The sequence below is a fragment of the Aquarana catesbeiana genome, linkage group LG05, assembly GCF_042186555.1.
Source record: "Aquarana catesbeiana isolate 2022-GZ linkage group LG05, ASM4218655v1, whole genome shotgun sequence".
NCBI classification, from domain to species: Eukaryota; Metazoa; Chordata; class Amphibia; order Anura; family Ranidae; genus Aquarana; species Aquarana catesbeiana.
The window spans coordinates 95,179,938-95,202,780 of NC_133328.1; the positions used below are offsets into that span (position 1 = coordinate 95,179,938).

At 44.1% G+C, this 22,843-nt stretch overlaps 1 protein-coding gene across 1 annotated transcript; it reads left to right on the top strand.

Annotated features, from left to right (window-relative positions):
* The first annotated feature begins 1,376 nt into the window (after positions 1–1,376).
* XRCC2 (X-ray repair cross complementing 2) lies at positions 1,377–21,657 on the top strand. The gene is made up of 3 exons (XM_073629966.1): positions 1,377–1,545; positions 15,556–15,637; positions 20,277–21,657. Exons 1-3 carry the CDS (start codon positions 1,507–1,509, stop codon positions 21,002–21,004), a joined length of 849 nt encoding a protein of 282 aa, XP_073486067.1. The 5' UTR covers positions 1,377–1,506; the 3' UTR covers positions 21,005–21,657.
* The last annotated feature ends 1,186 nt before the right edge of the window (positions 21,658–22,843 follow it).

The window sequence follows — 22,843 nt, forward strand, 5'->3', positions numbered from 1 at the left end:
AGTGTAGGATGAGCTTGCGTAAGTAAATCCCAATTGCACCACACATGTGCGGTATTGTCACAAACATCAGAGTGAGAGCAATAATTCCAGAGACATGATTCACAATTAACTCTATACTGATGACCTGTAAAGGCTTTTAAAGCATCACGTATGGAGATTTTTGTGTACCATTGTTTTTTGCCATATCATGGGCACAGATTTTAAAACGCAATTTTAAGACTTGACATGTTTAGTATCGATTTACTTGATGCAGCCCCATCTTTTATATTTTGCTAAAATATTTGTATAATATTGTGTTTGCTCTAGAATTCATCTAAGCATATTTTTTTCATGAAAATCTGTATTTGATAAACATTTGCGCAAATTCAGATTTGGAATACTTTAATAACCCCAAAGGGAATTTTTTTTTCTCAAAAAATTCTCTCAATTTGCATTCTTTTATTTTAAGAATTATGAAGTGTTACAATGCAAGGAAAACACTTGCAACTCATAACAGGAATATATAAATGAATATATGAGTAGTAAAATAAAATAAAAATGTTCCATGGTATGGACAAGAAGATAAGATAACGTAATGTTATAATAAACATAACAGGAAATGAGATGAGATTACACAATAAATGATGAGGTAATACAATGTTGAGGAAAAGAAAATCTACGCAGGATAGTGATGATGTTTATTTATAAAATTTGATATAAGTCCAAAAAAAACAGGGGGAGGGGTTTGGGAAAGGGACAGGCAGGGATAAAAATAGGGGGGTGGGAGGGAAATGTATTATTTCATACCAAAGGGAAATTATTAGACGAAATGAAATGAGAAATGTCAAACATAAAAAATTGCAACAACCACCATTTTATTCTCCAGGGTCTCTCCTTTCAGAAAACGATATCATGTTTGGAGGTTCTAAGTAGAAAACTGCAGATTTTAACATGTAAGTAAATAATGTCAAAACTGCAAACAACAAGGGGTTAAGTGATTCTCAGGAACCCAAACTGCAATAAAAACAGAACACAATGTGCAGAGTCAATCTCCTGCACTCCATCCAGAACTTACTATTGAAAAACTTTATGTAGAGTGACACTTTAACACACAGCCCTGTAAACAGCGGTAAACCACGCCCACCTATTAGTTATTTTCCCGCCCCTCTTGTCACCTAGCGAGGCCCTCCAGTCTAGAACACACAGCTGGGCCCCGCCCATCGATATTATCATACGGCATAAGCTCTAAGCCCCGCCCTCCCTGTCAAACTGCACGATATTGACGTCAGGGAGTCCTCGCGGAGTGATACAGCGTGATCCGTCTCCGCTGTCACTGCCTGGGAGCCGCCCTCTCAGCCTGACCTGACCTCACACTTATTAGTAAACCCCGCCTCTCGGCCACTGGACCCCGCCCACATAGCCAGGAAGTGAGGCCTGATCGGTGACTGGCTGGATTTAGGTCTCGCGAGACTAAGGCGCAATGCCCGTGATATCGGCTGCTGGTGCTCGCCGAGCTTAGCACGGACAATGAGCGAGGGAGCGCGGAGAGCGGAGTCCGGCACTCAGGTGAATGGTGAATCAGGTGTGCAGGGGGAGTGGCGCCCTCTTGTGGTAATGTGCCGCTCATAGCGCTCCTCCCCTGAGTGTGTTATCACGAAGGAGTAAGTGCCTGTGCTCCGCCCCTCTGCTTAAGTGGGCGGGCACACAAAGCTGTGTACAGCCAGACTTCAGAGCGCACTGCTGCCAGGGGAGAGGGACTGGCATGGTTCAGGAGGGAGCTGCCATACTGAGACTGGGCACGTGATATGTCAACTGCCATATGCTTGTGGCTGTGTTATAGATATAGAGATCTGTAGATCAGCCACTAGATGGCGCTGTCAGTGCATTTCCCCCTGCAGGAGATGAGGTGTACTCCCCTGTGTGGTGTATTCAGTCCTCACTCACCTGCCAATGTTATCCCAAGGTGTGCCCCCCCCCCCCTGCTGTCTGCTATGGTTCCTTCCACTGACCCCTATGTCACTGTTGTGTCCTGTACTGGTGTAGGGGTTAGTGGAAGGAACTACAGCAGTAGCGGGGGGACACTATCCAACACACCCAAACATGTGGGAGATCCCCGGCACTTGGAGCTCTGCAAGAGAGCGAGGGTTCAACACACCGCCATGAGAGTGTGTATTCCTATTCTCCTCCTACAGGCTAAGGAGGATCTTTAGTCCTTTATAATTAATCAGCAGCTACAAATACTGTACTGACTTTTAATAAATAGACACTTAGCAACTGTTTTTTCACCAATCTTCAGATCCCCGGCACCACCATTTTGGTTGTGGGAGGCCGGCTGTGACGTCCTGGTGTTTCACAGCTGGGGATGTGTGAGACACACTGATTGGACACAGCTGATCACATGATAAAGAGCCTATGTCATAGGCTCTTTACCATAGTCTGCGATTCACTGTGTGGACACAGCGCACAACCGATCGCCACTCTGCGCACCCCCCAAGAATGAGACTGCACCTGCCCGCCTGTCATTTCACTATATGGTGGGCAAGATGCATTTAAATTAAAAGTCAGCAGCTAAAAATACTGTAGCTGCTGACTTTTAGCAGACATTTACCAATCCAGTGCTATCTTCACTGGAGCCTGTCCTTCACCGGGCTTCAGATTCCTGGTGCTGCCATCTTGATTGTGGGAAGCCAGCTGTGACTTCCTGATGTCTCTCACCCAGCTCCTCCTGTACTTCTGCGAGACCTTGCAAAATGCTTTCAGACCGGCCCCGCAGCCTCCTGGGACGTGTGACATATCCCAGGAGGTTGGAGGGGGTGAACTTCTGCTAATCTCACCTTGGCAAGAACAGCAGAACAGGGAGCAAGCACCTGTCAGAAATAGTTACCTGCTCCGGGAATGATCCAATGATCACAGGAGGGAGGAGATGAGCGAAACGCCACACGTTTACGCAAAGTTGCAGTTTGAGTTAGTTACAAAAGCAATGTGTTTGCTTTTAAAGGGCAAGTTCGCCTTTTCTAGAAAAGAAAATATTATAATATTTCACTCCAAATATCCTGGCCACCCATCCAGACCCTGCTGTACTTGGCATCTATGATGCCCTGTGTTGCCGATGTAGTGGTCTGTACAAAGCAACATGCAGCCCCCCTAAGAGAGTATCCATCAAAAAGTTCACAATGCAATACAAGTACACAATCCCAATACAGTTTAGAAGGGCTACTTTCTTCTTTGACACCTTACTAGAAGAAGAAGCTTCAGATGTACTTCTTGTTGGTTAGCACAGTCACATGGTCGCACTGATCAGTAAGTGCTTGCCATTGCAAGCATTATAATGAATACTCCTTCTCGGGTTGTGTCTTACTGTTAAGGCTTCATTCACATGGCCGTAAAAAAAAAAAGCATATGTACATGTGTTTTTACTTACAGTTCTGAAAGCAAATGCATTGTTTTCAATGGAGCCATTCACACAGGTGCATTAACATGAACTGCTTTCAGATCCGAAACACAGAATCTGAAAATCTGCATCTAAGAACATGCACAGTACTTGCTTATGTTTATGAACTCGTGTATATGCGTTTGTACATGCGTAAATTTAGTCTAAACAAAGAGGATAAATAAATACGTTTATACGCATCTATTTGCAAGTATTTTACTGATCGTTACACAGAATTTTTTCTTCTAGAAAAGACACGTAGTAATTTTCTTTTTCATTCATCATGGGACACAGAGTCGGGCTAATATTCATTACCTACTGGGTTATACTCCATCTCCAGGTGAATGGACACTGGTAGACCAAAGGTCTTCAGACAGGAAGTGATCCCCTAAATAACCCCTCCCATACAGGAAGTACTTCAGTTTTTTACCAGTGTCTGCAAGGTGGGTGGCACGGTTTGTTTGAGCTCTGAGCTCCAGGTCTTTAGTCCCACAAACGGTTCTTAAATGAATCAAGGGATTGCCCGATCGGATCCATTTGACTCAGGCTTTATATACTTAAATGGTACCTGAGCCTCGCAGAGAAGACACAAGATCTGTGAGGTTTTGCCTATTATGTGGCCTCCGGGCGCTGGACCCTGCAAAGTGGAATCCTGGACACTACAGCGCTAAGGCATTCCTGCAGGGTGCTGTACAGGTCCAAGGAGGTGCACCCTAAACATGAAAAGGGTACCCAGTCCTTGAAGGTCCTCAAGTGACAGGAACCCGCCGTGATAGATGAAGTTTGGGCTCTTAGTTTCTAAGCTGCCCTGTGCCTGGACGGGTAAGTGAAACCCCTTTACTTATTATTGTGGGGTGTCCCAGTGATTGTAACAATCAATCAAGCTAGCTAGAGGCTGGACACCTGTGTGCAGTGACCATATGGGGGAGTTTTGGGCTAGCTCTGGGTGTTTGCAAAGTGTACCTTTTTTTGCTTATGTCTGGCTGTTGCTTACCTGTATGATGGCGCATGACGGTGCACCATTTCGACTTGGTTCACCGTGGCTCACGTGCGTTCGCAAGAGTGCCGCTGTGCTCAGCAGTTGTTTGGCAGCCATGGCGCACATGCATTCGCAAAAGCGCAGCTGTACTTAGCAGTTGTTTGGTTGGCAGCCATGGTGCATGCGCAGTAGCCTTTATCTGGGTGCGCAAGGATTAGCGTCATACGCGAATACAGTCATGCCCGTTTGCCAGGACCACGCATGCACAGCACGCTCCGGCGCACACCCAGCTTATATAAGGTGTGTAGGCCAAGCATACGGTGCTTCCAGAAGGCAGCTGTGGGACACAGAGAAGGCTCTGAACAGACACTTGCAGCGGCTCATTATTCCTTATCCAGGGTCAAGTGAGTCACCAAGTGTTGCTTGGCAGGCTAAAGGTGCTTAGCAGTATTGTTACATAGGGGTTTGGCAAGCCCTATTATTAGGGGGTCTCCCTTCTGAGGTGTTTTTAATACTACACCCAAGTACTCTCTTTTGTGGCTGGTAAATGTCTTCAAAAAAAGAGGAGTGGGAGTAACACTACAGGGAAGGGTACACCTATATCGTCAGTAGTTCCTGATGAACCTAGTCGTATCCCTAGTGTTTTATCCCCTGAAAGACCTAAGGCTTCCGGGCAATCTGAGCCGCTGCACCTATCTGGTATCGTGCCTACAGTCAACGCTGCTGCTTCACCCTTTATCACCAAGGATGAACTGTTCTCGGCCCTAGCTGGGTTAGAGCACAGGATTGCTGGCATGATAGCCTCCATCCCGCAGGGTGGCAGAAAGCCTGACAGATCCCCCTCCCCGGAGTCTCCTAGTCTGGAGCAGAAATGGGTTGAGGATGGGGAAGAGCTTAAAGCTCAGGGCCCTATTGAGGACCCGGCAGATGAGTTTGCTTCTGAGCAATCTGGACAAGAAGATATCCAGTTGATGTATGTCTCTCAGTCGCAAAGGCTTTTGATCCTGACTCTGACCGAAATGGTTCGTTCTGCCTTTAAGTTGCCTCTTGCAGAGGTGACTGAGCCCCCCTGGTCCTCTTTGGGATCCCTGAGGCCTCTTCAGGTCGCACAGGCTTTCCCTCTACACCCCCTGTTGGAACAGGCTGTGTATGCTGATTGGGAACATCCTGACAGGATTTTTGTTCCTCCTAAGAGGTTTTCCCTTGTATATCCCATGGATGAAAAGTTCATTAAAAATGGAGCATGCCAGCAGTAGATGCAGCAGTCTATTCCGTAAACATGAACTTCACTTGTCCGGTAGATAACGCACAGGGTTTGAAAGACCCTGTTGACAAGAAATCTAAGTCATTATTAAAGGCTTCCTTTTCTTTGGCCAGTTCAGCTACAGCTGTTGCAGCAATTGGTATCTGCCAGTCTGTAAAGAATCAGGTTAAATGGCCTGATAGGCCTAACAAGGAGGATGATTTGCCTGAAAGTAAGACATATATTTCTTGAGCGCTAGTATTTATACACATACCTATCTTTCATCCTCATCAGAGGTTCCTACGTTTTGCAGTAGAGGAACGTCATTTTCAGTTTAGGTCTCTACCTTTCGGGCTTGCTACAGCTCCCTGGGTGTTCACAAAGGTCCTAGCACCAGTACTGGATCTTTTAAGGCCCAAGGGATCCTAGTGCTTGGGTATCTGGACGACCTCCTGCTCAGAGATTACTCATTACAGGCTCTAGAACAAAGCATAATATGCAGTATTTGAAAAGCTTAGGCTGGATCATAAATACCAAAAGTCAGCCTCAAAGCCTAAAGTATTTTTAGGTCTGATCCTCGATACAGTTTAAGCAAGAATATTCATGCCACCCGTAAGGATCTGTGCCCTGAAGGTTCAGGTGCATCAGATAAGGGGAACCAGACAACCCTCCATTCGGCTCTGTATGGGTCTTCTAGGGAGGATGGTATCATCCTCCTTCGAGGCAGTGCTTTATGCCCAGTTCCATTCCAGGCCTTTACAACAAGACATCTTGTTGGCCTGGAACAGGAGAGGACAAGCCCTGGATTATACAATGTGCTCATCTCCTCGGGCACGCTTAAGCCTAAACTGGTGGTTGCAGGATCAGAACCTGAGCAAGGGAAAAGCCTTTCTCCTGGTAACTTAGAGAGTACTGACTACAGGTGCCAGTCTCTCAGGCCCTTTGTGCAGGGGGTAACTCGCTTGCTTCCCGCCATTAGGTCACCTATGTGTCCTTGGGACTTGAATTTAGTGTTGTCTGTGTTACAGAAACAACCATTTGAAATTATCAACGAAATTCCATTAGACTTGCTCTCACACAAGCTAGCCTTCCTGATGGCCATCACCTCAGCTAGAAGGATGTCGGAGTTGGTTCCCCTTTCGTGCAGGGAACCATACTTGATCCTTCACCATGACAGGGTCATGTTACAACCTGTTCCATCCTTCTTGCCAAAAGTGGTGTCGGCCTTTCATTTAAATCAGGACATTATTTTGTCGTCCTTTTTCGCTTGGCGGAAGAGAGACGTCTGCACTCATTGGACATTGTTCAGGCAGTCATGATTTATTTGTCTAGATCTGCGGAGATCCGAGGATGAGACACCTTTTTTTGTTTTACCAAAAGGACCCAAGAAGGGGCAGGTAGCTTCCAAGGCTTCCATTGCTAATTGGGTCCATCAGTTGATCATTCAGGCCTACGGTCTGAAACATAAAGCTCCTCCCATTAGGGTGAGAGCTCATTCTACCAGGGTGTAGGAACCTCCTGGGCTTTTCCCCATCAGGTATCTGTGGCTCAGATTTGTAAAGCTGCTACCTGGTCTTCAGTGCATACAATCACAAAATTTTAGCAAGTGGATGTTCGAGCAGTTGAAGATTCGACTTTCGGCTGTAGTGTAATGCAGGCTGCCGTATAAGTTCTGATGGCTATTGATTGGCAGGGTGTCCCCCTCCTCTCAAGGCTATTGCTGTGGGACATCCCAGTAGGTAATGAATATTAGCCTGACTCTGTGTCATGATGTACTCAAAAGGATTTTACAGGTAAGTATGACGAAAAAATCCTATTTTTACAGCCTTGTGAATAAAGCCTTAAACTGGACTTTGCACTGAAATGCAAGGGTTGCCATTTGCATACTAGCCTAGATACCATCTAATAATGATGCGATATATACCTGCAAAAAAACCCAGAAAATATATGCACCTTACTTCTGGCTTCTACCCATGACTTCCAGACAGTTGGGACGCCAAATTCTTCCAACAAGATCCTGAGAACAATGAGGATCTCGAATCTCATGGTAAAACACTACTGTACAGAGAGTTGGGATACTCCACGATCCTTGGATCTCACCAGAAGTACAATGATGTAACCACCTCTGGTAGGGACGTCAGGGTAAGGCTAGGTTCACATATATATATATATGGGATAATGCATGCAATTCTGATAGGAATCGAACCACATTCCTATTTAAATCACATGTGATGTCTGTGCAGTGCGATTTGAGGCATTCTTTTGTATGGCTCAAATCACACTGCGCCCACACTAAAAAAAGGTGCAGGGGCCCTTTTTTTCCTCCACACTGGGATCGGATCGTATAGGTGTTCACATCTATGCGATGCAATACTTTCTTTTTTTTTTTTTCAGAAATTTTATTAAAAGGGTTGTAACTTACATAGAATATATTGCATGTATAACAATTATATATGCGATCCAATTCTGTCAATCACACTGCGTTTTGCGAACCGTTTTGGGGTGTTATTAACTTAACATTGACACCCCCTGTGGTTTACATGAACTCTGTGCAATTTCAATGCGGTGCAGGAAATGCATAGGATTCCTGCGTTTCCTGATCTGCATATACAGTGCTCAGCATAAATGAATACACCCCTTTTGAAAAGTAAGATTATAACCACTTGCTGACCGGCTCACGCCGATATACGTCGGCAAAGTGGTTCATTCCTGCAAATCGCTGTATGGGTACGTCTGTACGTTTTTTGTTTTTTGTTTTTTTTAGGGCGATAGCAGGCGCTGCACGACAGGGAACCCGATGCGTGTGGCCGGCGGGCGCGATCACATGCACAAGAGCAGGAACAGGGATTGGGGTGGGTGTGTGTGTGTGTGTGTTTTTATAAACACACAAATCCCTGTTCTGTCAGGAGAGAAGAGACATATGGTTTGTTCCTACTAAGTAGGAAAAACTATATGTCTCTTCCTCTAGACAGTCCTATCCCTTCACAGTTAGAAGAACACACCCAGGGAACACACATTTAACCCCTTGTTTACACCCTAGTGTTAACCCCTTCCCTGCCAGTGACATTTACACAGTAAACAGTGCATTTTTATAGCACTAATCGCTGTATAAAGGTCAGTGGCCCAAAAAATGTGTCAAAAGTGTCCGATCTGTCCACCGCAATGTGGCAGTACCGCTAAAAATCGCAGATCACCGCCATTACTAGTAAAAGAAAATAATAATCATAAAAATGCCATAAATCTTTCCCATAGTTTGTAGATGCTATAACTTGCTCAAACCGATTAATATCGCTTATTGCGTGTTTTGTTCTATTTGTTTTGTTTTTTTTTTTTTACCAAAAATATGTAGAAGAATATATATTGGCCTAAATTGAGGAAGAAATTTGTTTTTTAAAAACATTTTTGGGGATATTTATTATAGCAAAAAGTAAAAAATAGTTTTTGTTTTTTTCAAAATTGTCGCTTTTTTTGTTTTTTTTCTTGTTTATAGTGCAAAAAATAAAAACCGCAGAGGTGATCAAATACCACCAATAGAAAGCTCTATTTGTGGGAAAAAATACATCAATTTTGTTTGGGTACAGCGTTGCACGACCACGCAATTGTCAGTTAAAGCAGCACAGCGCCGGATCGCAAAAAATGGCCCGGTCATTAACCACTTGCCAACCAGCTGCCGCAGTTTTATGACAGAATGGCATGGCTGGGCGAAACGACATTGTGTTACGTCGTTTCGCCTTTTGGCCACTAGGGGCATGCTCGACCCTGATGCGAGGGCCCGGCGGGCGCTTTGACCGCCAGGCTCCCGCGATCGCTCGTGACAGAGCAAGAACCAATCCCGGTTCTTTCAGGGGAGAGGAGACAGATTGCGTGTTCATACTATGTATGAACACTGATCTTTCTCTCCTCCTAGACAGTCCCACCCCCCACAGTTAGAAACACACATAGGGAACACAGTTAACCCCTTGATTGCCCCCTAGTGTTAACCCCTTCCCTGCCAGTGACATTTACACAGTAATCAGTGCATTTTTATAGCACTGATAGCTTTATAATTGTCAGTGGCTTGAAAAATGTGTCAAGTGTCTGATGTTTCCGCCATAATGTCGCAGTCTCGATAAAAATCTCAGATCGCCACCATTACTATTAAAAAAAAAAAATTATAATAATAATAAAAATGCCATAAATCTATCCCCTATTTTGTAGATGCTATAACTTTTGTGCAAACCAATCAATATACACTTATTGCGAATTCTTTTTATTTTTTTTTTCCAAAAATATGTAGAAGAATAGATATCAGCCTAAACTGAATGAACACAAGAACAATTTCCACAATTTTGACAAAACTGAGTTTTCAAGAACATTTGCTTAGCTCATTACATGAAAGCAAGGTTGATAATATAACTTAGTAATCTTCAGCTTGCTCAAATTAGTTGATGCAAAAAGGAATACTTCCCACGACTACATCTAGTATTTTGTATGACCTCCATGATTTGTAAGGACAACACCAAGTCTTTTAGGCATGGAATGAACAAGTTGGCGATATATTGCAACATTTATCTATCTCTCTTTTTCAATTCTTCAAGAACAACCTCTTTTAGAGCCTGGATGGAGAGTGATGCTCATCTCTTCAGAATTCTCCATAGGTGTTCGATTGGGTTCAAATCAGGAGAAATACTTGGCCACTAATCTCTTTCACCCTGTTCTTCTTCTTCAGAAATGCAACAGTGGCCTTAAGTGGTTTAGATCATTGTCATGATGGAAAAGTGCATGACGATCAAGGGCACAGTGATGATAGCATCTTCTCTTTCAATATGGAGCAGTACATCTGTGAATTCATGATACCATCAATAAAATGCAGCTCCCTAACACAAGCAGCACTCATGCAGCCCCACAGAAGGTCACTGCCCCACTATGTTTCACTGTAGGCACCATGCATTTTTCTTTGTTCTCCTCACCTTTGCAACGCCATAACAGTTTTGAAGCCATTAGTTCCAAAAACCTTTATTTTGCTCTCATCCCTCCAGAGTACAGAGTCCAAGTAGTCTTCTTTTTTCAGCATGGGTCCTGGCAAATTCTAGGCGGGCTTTTTGTGCATGGGCTTTAGGAAACTGCTTCCTTCATGGACGATACCCATGCATGCCATTCCTCTGCAGTGTATGCCATATTGTGTCACGGGAAACAATCACCCCAGTTTGGCTTTTTACTTCTTTAGCTAACTGCAGTGAACTTGCATGACAATTTTCTTCAACCCTTCTCATCAGAAGACGCTCCTGTCAAGGTGTTAATCTCCATGGACGTCTCTGTGAGTTGGTTTCAGTTCCATCTTTGTTAAATTTTTGTATCTCTTTTGCTACAGTATTCTGACAAGTAAAGCTTTGCTGATCTTCTTGTAGCCTTCACCTTTCTTGTGTAAAGAAATTAAATTCTTTCTCAGGCTTTGTGACATTTCTCTTCCATGTGGTGCCTTGGCTGACAGCATGAAATGGGAAGGGGTTCTCGTTGTTCAGTAACGCCCTTTTATAATCAACTGTCTGCTGCACACATGTTTCATGAATTAGACTCTCCTGTAGGTGAATTCTTGTTAATTAGGATTTTGTTGTCTAAAATTTAGCTTTGCCCCTAAGACTTTCATTGGGGTGTATTAATTTTTTTATGGTCTTGAATGAATTTGTTAGGAAAGAGATATAGATAGATATATATATATATATATATATATATATATATATATATATATATATATATATATATATATATATATATATATATATACTTTTTTGTGTGTGCAAATTAACAAATCTCGGTTGCAATCAATGGCCCAAATTTGTGGCAGTGTCCCATAGAAAATGTTAATTCTGAAAGGAAAGTAGCAGTTTTCCGACAAATCTGTTGGCGTGTACTCATTTATGCTGAGCTCTGTATGTTAACCGTGCCTTAAGGGAGTACGTTTTCAAACTTCTCTCCACAGGTTTGTCCACATGCAGCCACATAATGACGTTAGACGAGAAGCTGTTTAATCCTAAAGCGGAACTTTACCCTCATATCCTTTTAACCACTTGCCGACCGCTGTACGCCGATATACAGCGGCACAATGGCAGCGGTGGGCAAATGGGCGTACCTGTACGTCCCCTTTAAGAGGCTGGGATAGCAGGCGCGTGCCCGCAGCCTACAGTGGTACCGGTGGACTCGATGTCTGCCAGTCTCCCGGCGATCGTGTCATGGAGCCGCAGAACGGGGAAGTGCCTATGTAAACAAGGCATTTCCCCGTTCTGCCTTGTGTCATGACAGAGATCACTGCTCCCTGTCATCGGGAGCGGTGATCGCTGTCATGTGACTTGAAGCCCATCCCCCCCACAGTTTGAATCACTCCCTAGGACACACTTAACCCCTTCATTGCCCCCTAGTGGTTAACCCCTTCGCTGCCAGTGTCATTTACACAGTAATCCGTGCATTTTTATAGCACTGATCGCTGTATAAATGACAATGGTACCAAAATAGTGTCAAAAGTGTCCGATGTGTCCGCCATAATATTGCAGCCCTGATAAAAATCGCAGATCACCGCCATTACTAATAAAAAATAATAATAATAAAAATGCCATAAAACTATCCCCTATTTTGTAGATGCTATAACTTTTGCGCAAACCAATCAATATTCGCTTATTGTGATTTTTTTTTTTCCCCAAAAATATGTAGAAGAATACATATCGGCCTAAACTGAGGAAAAAAATAGTTTTTTATATATTTTTGGGGTGTGTTTTTTTTTTTTTTTTTTTTCAAAACTGTCGCTCATTTTTTGTTTATAGCGCAAAAAATAAAAACCACAGATGTGATCAAATACCACCAAAAAGAAAGCTCTATTTGTGGGCAAAAAAAGGATGTCAATTTTGTTTGGGTACAGCATCGCACGACAGCACAATTGTCAGTTAAAGATACGCAGTGCCGAATCGCAAAAAGTGCTTTGGTCAGGAAGGGGGTAAAATCTTCTGGAGCTGAAGTGGTTAAAAAAGGGAAGCTGCCATCTTAGCGTCTGATCTTCAACTGCCATGGTGCTGCACTTGATCAGTTATGACACCAGTCTTTAGATGGTTTGACAGTTTTGTTGAGAGCACAACCTATGTGACAGTTACATTCCCGTCACATGCTGCGAATGTAACTGTTTTTTTTTAATGTGGTTAAAATCAATAGGTTTAGTTCCACTTTAAAATGCACTTAAATCCACTGATTTAATGGTTACATTCCTGGCATGCCGGGATTGCTAACTGTTACATTTGCTTGTGCTGTCAACCAAACTGTGAAGCCATAATGCAGGCTACACATTGCAGCACACAATGGCTCACAGCAGGAGTGCAGTGTGTCTCCATTCTCCGGTTCAGGTCCGATTTTCAGCCCAAATTTTGGGACGAATCCAGACCTGAAACTGACCAAAAGGCGCACAGGACTCCTGTGCAATTCACACCAGAGCCACTGCGGAGATGTGTGAACCGGCTCCATAGAGAGCTGGTTACAATTGCCTGCTATGGGAAATGGATACAAAACCCACATCCAATTTGCAATAGTGTGAACCCAGCCTTAAATAGCTGGTGTCATAACTATGTGCAGCACCATGGCAGTTGAAGATTAAACAAAGGCCAAAATGGCAGGTTCCTTGGATGAAAACAATAGGGGGGGTTTAGTTCCACTTTACACTGCATAATGAAGGGACTCCCTTCCATAGTAATTTGGTATCAGCTGAAAGTGTAGATAACTTAAAGCGGAGTTCCACTTAAAAGTGGAACTTCCGCTTTTCTGCTTCCTCCCCTTCCCTCCAGATTTGGCACCTTTCAGGGGGGGGGGACGGGTACCCATCCCCACTTCCGGGAGACAGCGCCGTGGTCCCATCCCTCAGAAGTTCGGCCTCCTTCCTCTGCTGCGGGGCCAGTTAGCGCAGCGCGCTTCGCTCATGCGCAGTAGGGTTTCCGTAATGACGAATGGTGGTGGAAGCAGCCAACAGCCGATCCGAAAATCGCCTGGGGTGCTGAGATCGCGGGCTCCCTGGACAGATAAGTGTCCACATATTAAAAGTCAGCAGCTACAGTATTTGTAGCTGCTGACTCTTAATTTGAATTTTTTTTTTTCCCCAGGCGGAACACCGCTTTTAAAAATACTGCCAGAAGTGCTTCTCGGGGAACACAATGTACAAGGATATGGCTTGTCATAGTGACTCAAACACAGGTCGAACAGGATAGATCTTTCAACCCTGCCAGGCCTTGTTCACACAGGCGATGATACCCATATAGTGTGAATGGACTGGGGGTGTTATACGTCGATACTTCAATTTTAGCTGCCAGGGAGAGGGTGGGACGAGCGCCGTCAGATTACATACAGTGAGAATCTGCTGTTTACTTGGCGGCCTCTGTAATAGGAAGTCCCGTCTCCTGGGCCGCCATTGGATCACTGTTCTGTCTATCATAGGAGATTCTCACTATATGTAATCTGTTGGCACTCGCCCCACCCCCCTCCCTGTCCCCTCTAGGCTGCAGATGGACATCAATCAGTCTGCACTGACGGCAATGTTGAGGCTGCTGCACTGAAGGCAATGTTGGGACTGCTGCACTGAAGGCAATGTTGGAGCTGCTGCACTGACGGCAATGTTGGGGCTGCTGCACTGACGGCAGTGTTGGGGCTGCTGCACTGACGGCAGTGTTGGGGCTGCTGCACTGACGGCAGTGTTGGGGCTGCTGCACTGACGGCAGTGTTGGGGCTGCTGCACTGACGGCAGTGTTGGGGCTGCTGCACTGACGGCAGTGTTGGGGCTGCTGCACTGACGGCAGTGTTGGGGCTGCTGCACTGACGGCAGTGTTGGGGCTGCTGCACTGACGGCAGTGTTGGGGCTGCTGCACTGACGGCAGTGTTGGGGCTGCTGCACTGACGGCAGTGTTGGGGCTGCTGCACTGACGGCAGTGTTGGGGCTGCTGCACTGACGGCAGTGTTGGGGCTGCTGCACTGACGGCAATGGTGGGGCTGCTGCACTGACGGCAATGGTGGGGCTGCTGCACTGACGGCAATGGTGGGGCTGCTGCACTGACGGCAATGGTGGGGCTGCTGCACTGACGGCAATGGTGGGGCTGCTGCACTGACGGCAATGGTGGGGCTGCTGCACTGACGGCAATGGTGGGGCTGCTGCACTGACGGCAATGGTGGGGCTGCTGCACTGACGGCAATGGTGGGGCTGCTGCACTGACAGCACTTGAGAGGCTGCAGATGGGCACTGACCCTTATTTTGCTTCAAAGTTCCTAATTTAAAATGTAAGTTTTTTTTTCCAGAAACTTCCCTCTTAAAATGAATGTGCATGTTATACGCCAATAAATACAGTATCTGTGTTCAGGACCACTCACAGGTGCCTGTAACATTACGAAGAGTCACTGTGTCTGTACAGGGTGCAAGGGTGAGAGTTGGGATTTAAGGAGACTCTGTCACTTACTCCCGTTCTACCCAGCTTCCTGTCTTTTGGCCTATGTGAGAGTGACAATGCTTAGATTTCTCATGTAATCTTGGGAGAGCTGAGGAGTTCAAAAATGCGCTCCTACAATTCGCTTACAAAACAGCAGCAGCACCCTAAGGCCTGTTTCACACGCAGGGCTTCAGCTTCTATAAAAACAGTGAGAACAGCAAGATTTCACAAAGCATTTGCAGATCTTTCAGCAATCTGTATTGAATCTTTTAAAATACAATGCAACTGCAGTTTGTAAGTGTTGAACACAGTTACCAATGGGAGTGACTCTTTTAAACAAACAATTTTTCATTGTTAATTTGCAGAACTGTGACTTTCTCTAGTGATTATTCTTTGGTGGATACCGGGTCCCACTTTCTTCTGTAAAAGACCTTTTAATGATAACAGAATAGATTTCGATTTTTAATTGTACTAATTATTGTTCTCATTTCTATTTCCTTAGTTGCTTGCTAGACTGGAAGGTCGAGCATCACTTAAAGAACTTGAGCCATTACTTTTTGCCAGCGTAGACTGTCCAGTTCATGGTAAATATTTGTATATGTGTTTTTATTATTGATCTTTTATCTTTCTGTCTAGTACATAGTTGGTAAGTTGAATAAAGACACCAATCAATCCAGTTCAACTGGAATATATGTGTGTGTGTGTGTGTGTGTGTGTGTGTGTGTGTGTGTGTGTGTGTGTGTTTATATATCTCTACCATTTTCTATATCCCTGTATATTAGGGGTAGGCAACATTTGAGAGGTGGAGATCTACCTGAACTGCATGAAAGTAATCAAAGATCACCGGGGTTCGGTACCCTTTTTTAGCCTGCCTTAAAAGTGGACAGTCAGTAGCGCAGTGGGCAGTGTGTGGATGGTGTCAGTAGATCAGTGGATGGTGTCAGTAGAGCAGTGGACAATGTCAGTATTTTATGTATTTTTATTTTTTTAGCAGCCCTGTTGGGGGGGCTTTGGGGAAGTATCAGGAGTCTAAGCAGACCCCTGATGTCTCACTTTTGAAACAGAGAAAGAAGATCTCCATTCCTGTAGCCTCAGCTGCACAGAATGAATGAACAGGAAGAGCTCTGCACAGTCTCCCTGTTCATTCACAAACTGAAGCATAGTAAACACAGTAATAAATGAACCCGTGAGTGATCAGTAGCGATCACTCAGTGTTCATTCAGAAAAAGAAGGGGCTAGTAAATCACATACTTACTGGCTCCTTCCCCTGCTCTAGATCCTAAAGGGCCCTGTCAGGAAAAGAGAAGAGGGGAAGCCGGCAGCACTGCATGGGGGGGGCGCCAGGGTAGCACAGGTAGCAAAAGAAGGGGAAACCTGGTTACGGAGAGGTGGCATTTACTAGAACTGATCCCCCTGTATTTTCCTCCCCTGGCAGCTAAATGCTGATGGGAGGGAGAGGAGGAGAAGCTGGCTTTCAGCTGCCAGAGGAGGAAAATACAGGGGATCAGTTCCAGTAAATTCCACCTCTGCACCTGTCCAGATTCTGGGGGTTAGCAAAGGAGGGTCGCAATCTGCCCATCACCTGCCCACAATTGAAGGGTTGCTGACCCCTGCTGTACATTGTGTTGACTGCTACATCTAAATGTTTTTGAATCTATCCACACTCCCCGCTGACACCTCCAACTGTGGACAGGAGTTCCACATTCTTCCTTCTCTAATGGGGGGTACACACGGTCGGACTTTTCGACCAGACTGGTCTGACTGATGCCGACGGACCAAATCCGGTGAACAATCCAATCATGTGTGGGCTTCAGCGGACCTTCAGCGGACTTTTCCAGTCGCAAATCTGACGGACTTTAGATTTGGAACATGCTTAAAATCTTTACGTCGTAACTCCGCCGGACCCAGAAATCCGCTCGTCTGTATGCTAGTGGTATTGGCTACTGGCTATCAACTTCCTTATTTTAGTCCGGTGTACGTCATCACGTACGAATCCGTCTGACTTTTGTGTGATCGTGTGTAGGCAAGTTCGGTCGTTAGAAAGTCCGTCGAAAGTCTGTCGGACAGGCTGTCGGACTTTTGTAGCAGAAAAGTCCGACTGTGTGTACACGACATAACAGTAAAGAATGCGTTACGCAGTTTAAGATTGAACCACTTTTGTCCAACTTCATTGTGTCCACGTGTCTTCCTTAGAGACCTTAGAGGTGAAATAATTTCCTCCCACTGCAAGAGTTACCTTTTTAAAGATGCGTAGATCACTTTCTTATCTCCTCTTAAGCCTCTCTTCTTTAGGGAAAATTAAATGTAATGTTTGTAGTTGTTACACACATTAAAAGTCATTGGAAGCGAAAGGCAAAGCGGGAGCTGCCATGAGGGACTGGAAACTTATCCTGTGTCTCTTTTGTGCACTCTGATGTGAAAAAGCTGGAAAACCTATGGTGCATGAAAAGGAATATGAGGCCGTAGCATAATGTCATATAAGAGTACCCACAACTAGCAGAATGATTGATGCTGAAGAATATTGTGTTCACTATTTTGACTGAAAAAAATAACGGGCTTGACCTGAAATTGTTCACATTGGCCATAGCAACCAGTCATCTTCTAGCTGTGATATTTTCCAATACTGAAGCTGCCAGCTTTCTTTTAAGCCTCATTTAACAGCAAGCAATAGAACATTATTCATCGCAATATTAATTGCATGTCAAAAATGTAATTGCCCATGTATGGACAGTTTCTCATGCATCTTTGTAAATTATACAGTAACTTCTTCTCATAAAGCAACATTTAAAAAAATGTAAAGCCCAACTAAACCTTCAGTTTAAATCAGCTAATTATATTCCACTTGCATTAAAACAAAAAAGAAATTTAAAGTCTTGTAGTTAATTTTCTTGAGTCGAAAAGGCTGTACCTTGACAGCATACTGTAATAAAGAACCATTGCTCCCTTTGTGGATGCAGTGGTTTCTCTGTAGAGGTCTGTCACACCCCCTTCTGAGCAAGGCCTATAGATCTCCAATCGGCAAAACTCCCTCATGATTTGAGAGCTCTAGCCCTGACTCAGCAGGGGGTATGTCCGGTCATAAAAAGCCGACCCAGTCCGAGTGGAAAAGTTTGTCCCCTGCCAGCGTGTTGCAAGAGGACACTTACACTCTGTGTGGGAGCAGTGGTCTTTCTGCAGAGAAACGGACATCTGTTCAATATTCCAATTGCACACGTTCCTGGTAAAATGGCACATAAATAGTGGGTGCTGCAGCGATTACCAGTTGGGTTCTGGAAGCATCAGACAAACGTACATCTTCGCCAGCACACCATGGATCAGCAAGAAGTTGTCCAGGAAGGTTTTTAATGAAAAGAAGTTACATCACATATTTCTGCAGAGGTCTGACCTGCTTCCTGCTGAGTCAGACTTACAGCAGGTAGCATGAGCTTCAATCAGCAAAGCTCATGCTACCTGCTGGTTGGAGAACTCTACCTGTGGGCATGTCAGACCTCTGCAGAGAGACTGCTGCTTCTACACTGAAAGCAAAAGACCTTCTCTACAGCACACTGGCAGGAAACAGGCCTTTCAGCTCAGACTGTGGCTGCATGACACTGTAGTCTGTTTATGTGCCTCCCTCATCCGCAGCTCTCTCTGCTCTCACCCCTCCCTGCCTGTCAGCTCTGTCCACTCCCCAGCTCTCCCCTCCTGCTGCTATCCTAACTACAACATAAACATACAACCCCCTCTGTAACATTATGTGCTCCAGTGCCTGTGTTATATAAAAAAAGCTGCCAATCTGTACCTTTTATATCAGAGCATTTCCCGGCGCTCACGTGACTCCTCGGCTCTCTCTACTCCCCCCCCCCCCCGGCTGACATCAGCGGGATTTCTCGGCCCCACCCGCTATAGCTGTCAGTCGGGGAGAGAAGAGAGTCAAGGAGTCACGTGAACGCCGGGAGGCGCTCTGATATAAGGTACAGATCGGCAGCTTTTTTATATAACACAGACACTGGAGCACATAATGTTATTTTACAGAGGGGATTGACAACCGCTTTAAGGAAATGGCGTCTTCCATGCCCCCTTCTGAGTCAGAATTAAAGCTCTCCAATTATCAGGGAGCATGAGCTTTATTGATTGGGGATCTATAGGTCTGAATCAGAAGGTGGTGTGACAGACCTCTGCAGAGAAACCACTGCTTTCACACCAAGATCAATGGTCCTTCTTTGCAGCATGCTAGCAGGGGGCAGGCTTTTCTACTCACAAAAAGAACATTCATCCCTAAACTCCTAAGGCCCTAAACGTGGGTACCACTCAGTACAGTATTCAGCTTCATCCTGCCACTGCCTGCCATAGACTTTGACAGGCTTCAGGAACTGGATTAAAAGCGGGTGCATTAAAACACCAGGAGGGACCCACTGCAGCTAGATGGCCCCATGTACAATGGAACCTCTGAGTGCAGTATTTTAGAAATAATGCTTTTAATAATGGATGTAGATCAACTCACATTTTGTAGGAATAAACATGCATGGTATTAATAATACAGTGATGCATCCCCGTGTCCTAAGCAGTGTGGATTCCTTGCTGACAACTGTGAGATCTTCCGGCAGATGAAGGACGCCGGCTCCGGAGAGCGTCCTCAGAGCGAGGCATGGAATCCATAGGACAGCTTGCTGCGGACGGATGACGTCATCAAAACTGGATGCGTTTCGAGAGCGTGCGCACTTGCCGATGAAAGCAAGTCGCGCTCCTTTGTCAACAGATCTGTTTTGTTGCAGCTGAGGAATTGGTTTCTACCCTATCATGATGGCAGCCCTGTTTGCATTTTTTTGGTTGCTCTTTTTTCCATTTTCACCATTCCTAAATAGACTCTTTTAGCCGATATTTTTATGGACTGACCAGACTCTATTTTTATCATTACTTCCCTTTTTTTTTTTTTTTTTTAGCAGATTTGTATCAGAATGTGTATGATGTCTGACTTGTTTTGCACCTATACTTGTTATAATATATCCCGTGTGCAATGGGCCTAAGTTTTTGAGCACATTTTGTTTTAATGTACTTGGAATGTATTTAGCTGATTTGAAGTTCAACTGTGCTTTAAATCCTCATTTTAGCTACCAAGTGTGATACACTGTTGGAAGCATTGCATAAAGAAGTGTTTTTATCTGGGGCTTGCAGGATGTTTTAAAACAGCCATCTGATATTTTCCAAAGAAACATTATCCTGATGCTCTCCTTTCATACACAGGTGATATAATCGAATTTCATGGTGCCGAAGGCACAGGGAAAACGGAAATGTTTTGCCATCTAATTGCACGGTGCATCTTGCCTAAATCCGAAGGTGGTTTACAGGTGGAAGTGATCTACATAGACACAGATTATCACTTCGATATGCTTCGGCTGGTGACTATTCTTGAACACAGGTTGGCACAGAGCAACGAGGAGACGGTGAAAGAGTGTTTGAGTCGACTCTTCCTAGTCTGTTGCAACAGTAGCGTTCAGCTGCTTCTTACTCTTTATTCTCTAGAAAACATGTTTTGCAGTCATCCCACACTGTGCTTATTAATCATAGATAGTCTTTCTTCCTTCTACTGGATCGACAGGAATAATGGAGGAGATAGCATTGCCAAGCAAGAGTCAAACATGAGAAAATGCATTGAGCTTCTTGATAAACTGCTAAAAGAATACAAGTTGGTTCTTTTTGCTTCAACGCAAACGCTCATGCAGAAATTTTCTAATGATGTCAACAAAGGATCTTCTCATTCCACTGAACTCGCTGCTCCCATCTTGAACTTTAAGCCTTACCTCTGTAAGTTGTGGCAGCATGTCATTACACATAGGGTCCGCTTTGCAAAAGACGCAATGCAACCAGACAACGTCCAGACTTTTTCCATAACCTCCCATCACCTGAAGACCAACGGTATCACTAGACACACGTTTGTAATAGCTGATTTTGGAGTGAAATTTATTTCTTGATCTTGTATTTATCATAATGCATTCTTCATTTTTGTTTTAGACATCAACATTTTTCACAGTATCTGTGAGCCCTTCTCTCTTTTTTTTTTTTTATATTATAGAATCTTTTGGAAGTATTTTTAAATTTAAAAATGGAATTCTTTGAACTAATTAGGACTCCCAAGTGTAATGGCACAGATTATCTTACCACCTCCAACGTTACACCTCTAGGAGGATCACAGTGAATATACATTAGTTCTTATAGGGAACCAACATATTTTATAGCCATGCTGCAATATTAGATTTCACCAGTGGGTGGTTATAAAAGCAAAATCTTTATTTGCAGATCTGTGTCCTGAGAAAACCATAGAGGACCCCTCCATGTTTGGGGGGAGATGAACAAACATTTAGATTTATACCCCCTCCAAGATATCTACATTAAATTTTAAACCATATAATTTGATTTGTTTCATTAAACCTTGGTCCCTAGCCCTCAACTGCTTTAGCTAGGCGAGGGTCAAAGCACTCTATGTTCTTATCCTGGGAAAGCTGAGGATCTCAAATAATATCTACAGAAAAGTGTAACAACGCTGGTCAGATGGTGCAATTTCTCTTGTTTTGTTTTAATGCTGTATGTCCTATACTCCTACCTGGAATAAAATCACTACACACTGTGTGATTATTTATGCTCAATTTATAAATCCAAACCTATTTTTTACTACTGTGGAATGTACCTGTTTGCTGTTTTATTTCCTCCAGGACTATCCCTTATAAGTGCATATATAATTATTCTTCATCCTTTGTGTAAACACATTATGTTGTCACCATTAATAAACTCTACATCAAAGAGGAATAGAATAAATACTTCTCTTCTCCTAAACAAGCCGTTGGCTTGTGGATCCTGCAACATATTACACGGAAAGCAGTATTAAAATAATATTTCCTGCACTTTGGTCATAATGTGCACATACATTGCCTTGCAAAAGTATTCACCCCCCTTGGCATTTTTCGTGTTTTGTTGCCTCACAACTTGGAATTAACATGGATTGTTTGAGGATCTGCATGATTTAATTTACAGAACATGCACACAACTTTGAAGATTTTTTTTTTTCTTTTTATTGTGAAGCAAACAACAAATAAGACCAAATAGCAGAAAAAGTCAATATGCATAACTATTCACACCCCTAAAGTCAGTACTTTGTAGACCCACCTTTTGCGGCTATCACATCTTACCACTGGGATTTTTGCCCTTTCCTCCTTGTAAAACTGCTCTAGCTCCTTCAAGTTGGATGGTTTGCACTTGTGAATAGCAATCTTTAAGGCTTAATGTACACGGGATGTTTTTACAACCTCTCCTGAACGATTTAACTTGACAGATAGTAACCCACGTTTAAAACGTCTGTTTTGCCGTGTTTTCATGCCGCGTTTGCGTTTAGAAGCGTTTAAATGGCCAAAAACGAAAAACGCCTATAAACGAAATGCATCTAAATGCCGGTACCACGTTTAGTCGCGTTTGGTTTCTGAAACGTGGAAATCTTCAGCGTCTGAACCTATTTTTTTTGCTTTCGAAGAAACGCTGTTAAACGCAACTGCCTAAAAACGGTAATAAACGAGACTGTGTACATGGTCACATAGGATAACATTGAATGAGTTCAGGGGCAGTTGAAAAAAGCTTCCAACTGCCTCTGAACGTACGTTTAGCAGCGTCTCATGTACATGGGGCCCCAAGTCTAATCACAGATTTTCTATTGGATTGAGGTCTGGGCTTTGACTAGGCCATTCCAACACATGTTTCCCCTTAAACCACTCAAGTGTTGCTTTAGCAGTGTGTTTGGGGTCATTGTCCTGATGGAAGGTGAA

Excerpts from the sequence above, each read along its gene's own strand:
- XRCC2 (XM_073629966.1), top strand. The coding sequence starts at position 1,507 with ATGAGCGAGGGAGCGCGGAGAGCGGAGTCCGGCACTCAG. Across the intron at positions 1,546-15,555 it reads GAGCGGAGTCCGGCACTCAG|TTGCTTGCTAGACTGGAAGG; the intron begins GTGAATGGTGAA and ends CTATTTCCTTAG. Across the intron at positions 15,638-20,276 it reads CGTAGACTGTCCAGTTCATG|GTGATATAATCGAATTTCAT; the intron begins GTAAATATTTGT and ends TTTCATACACAG.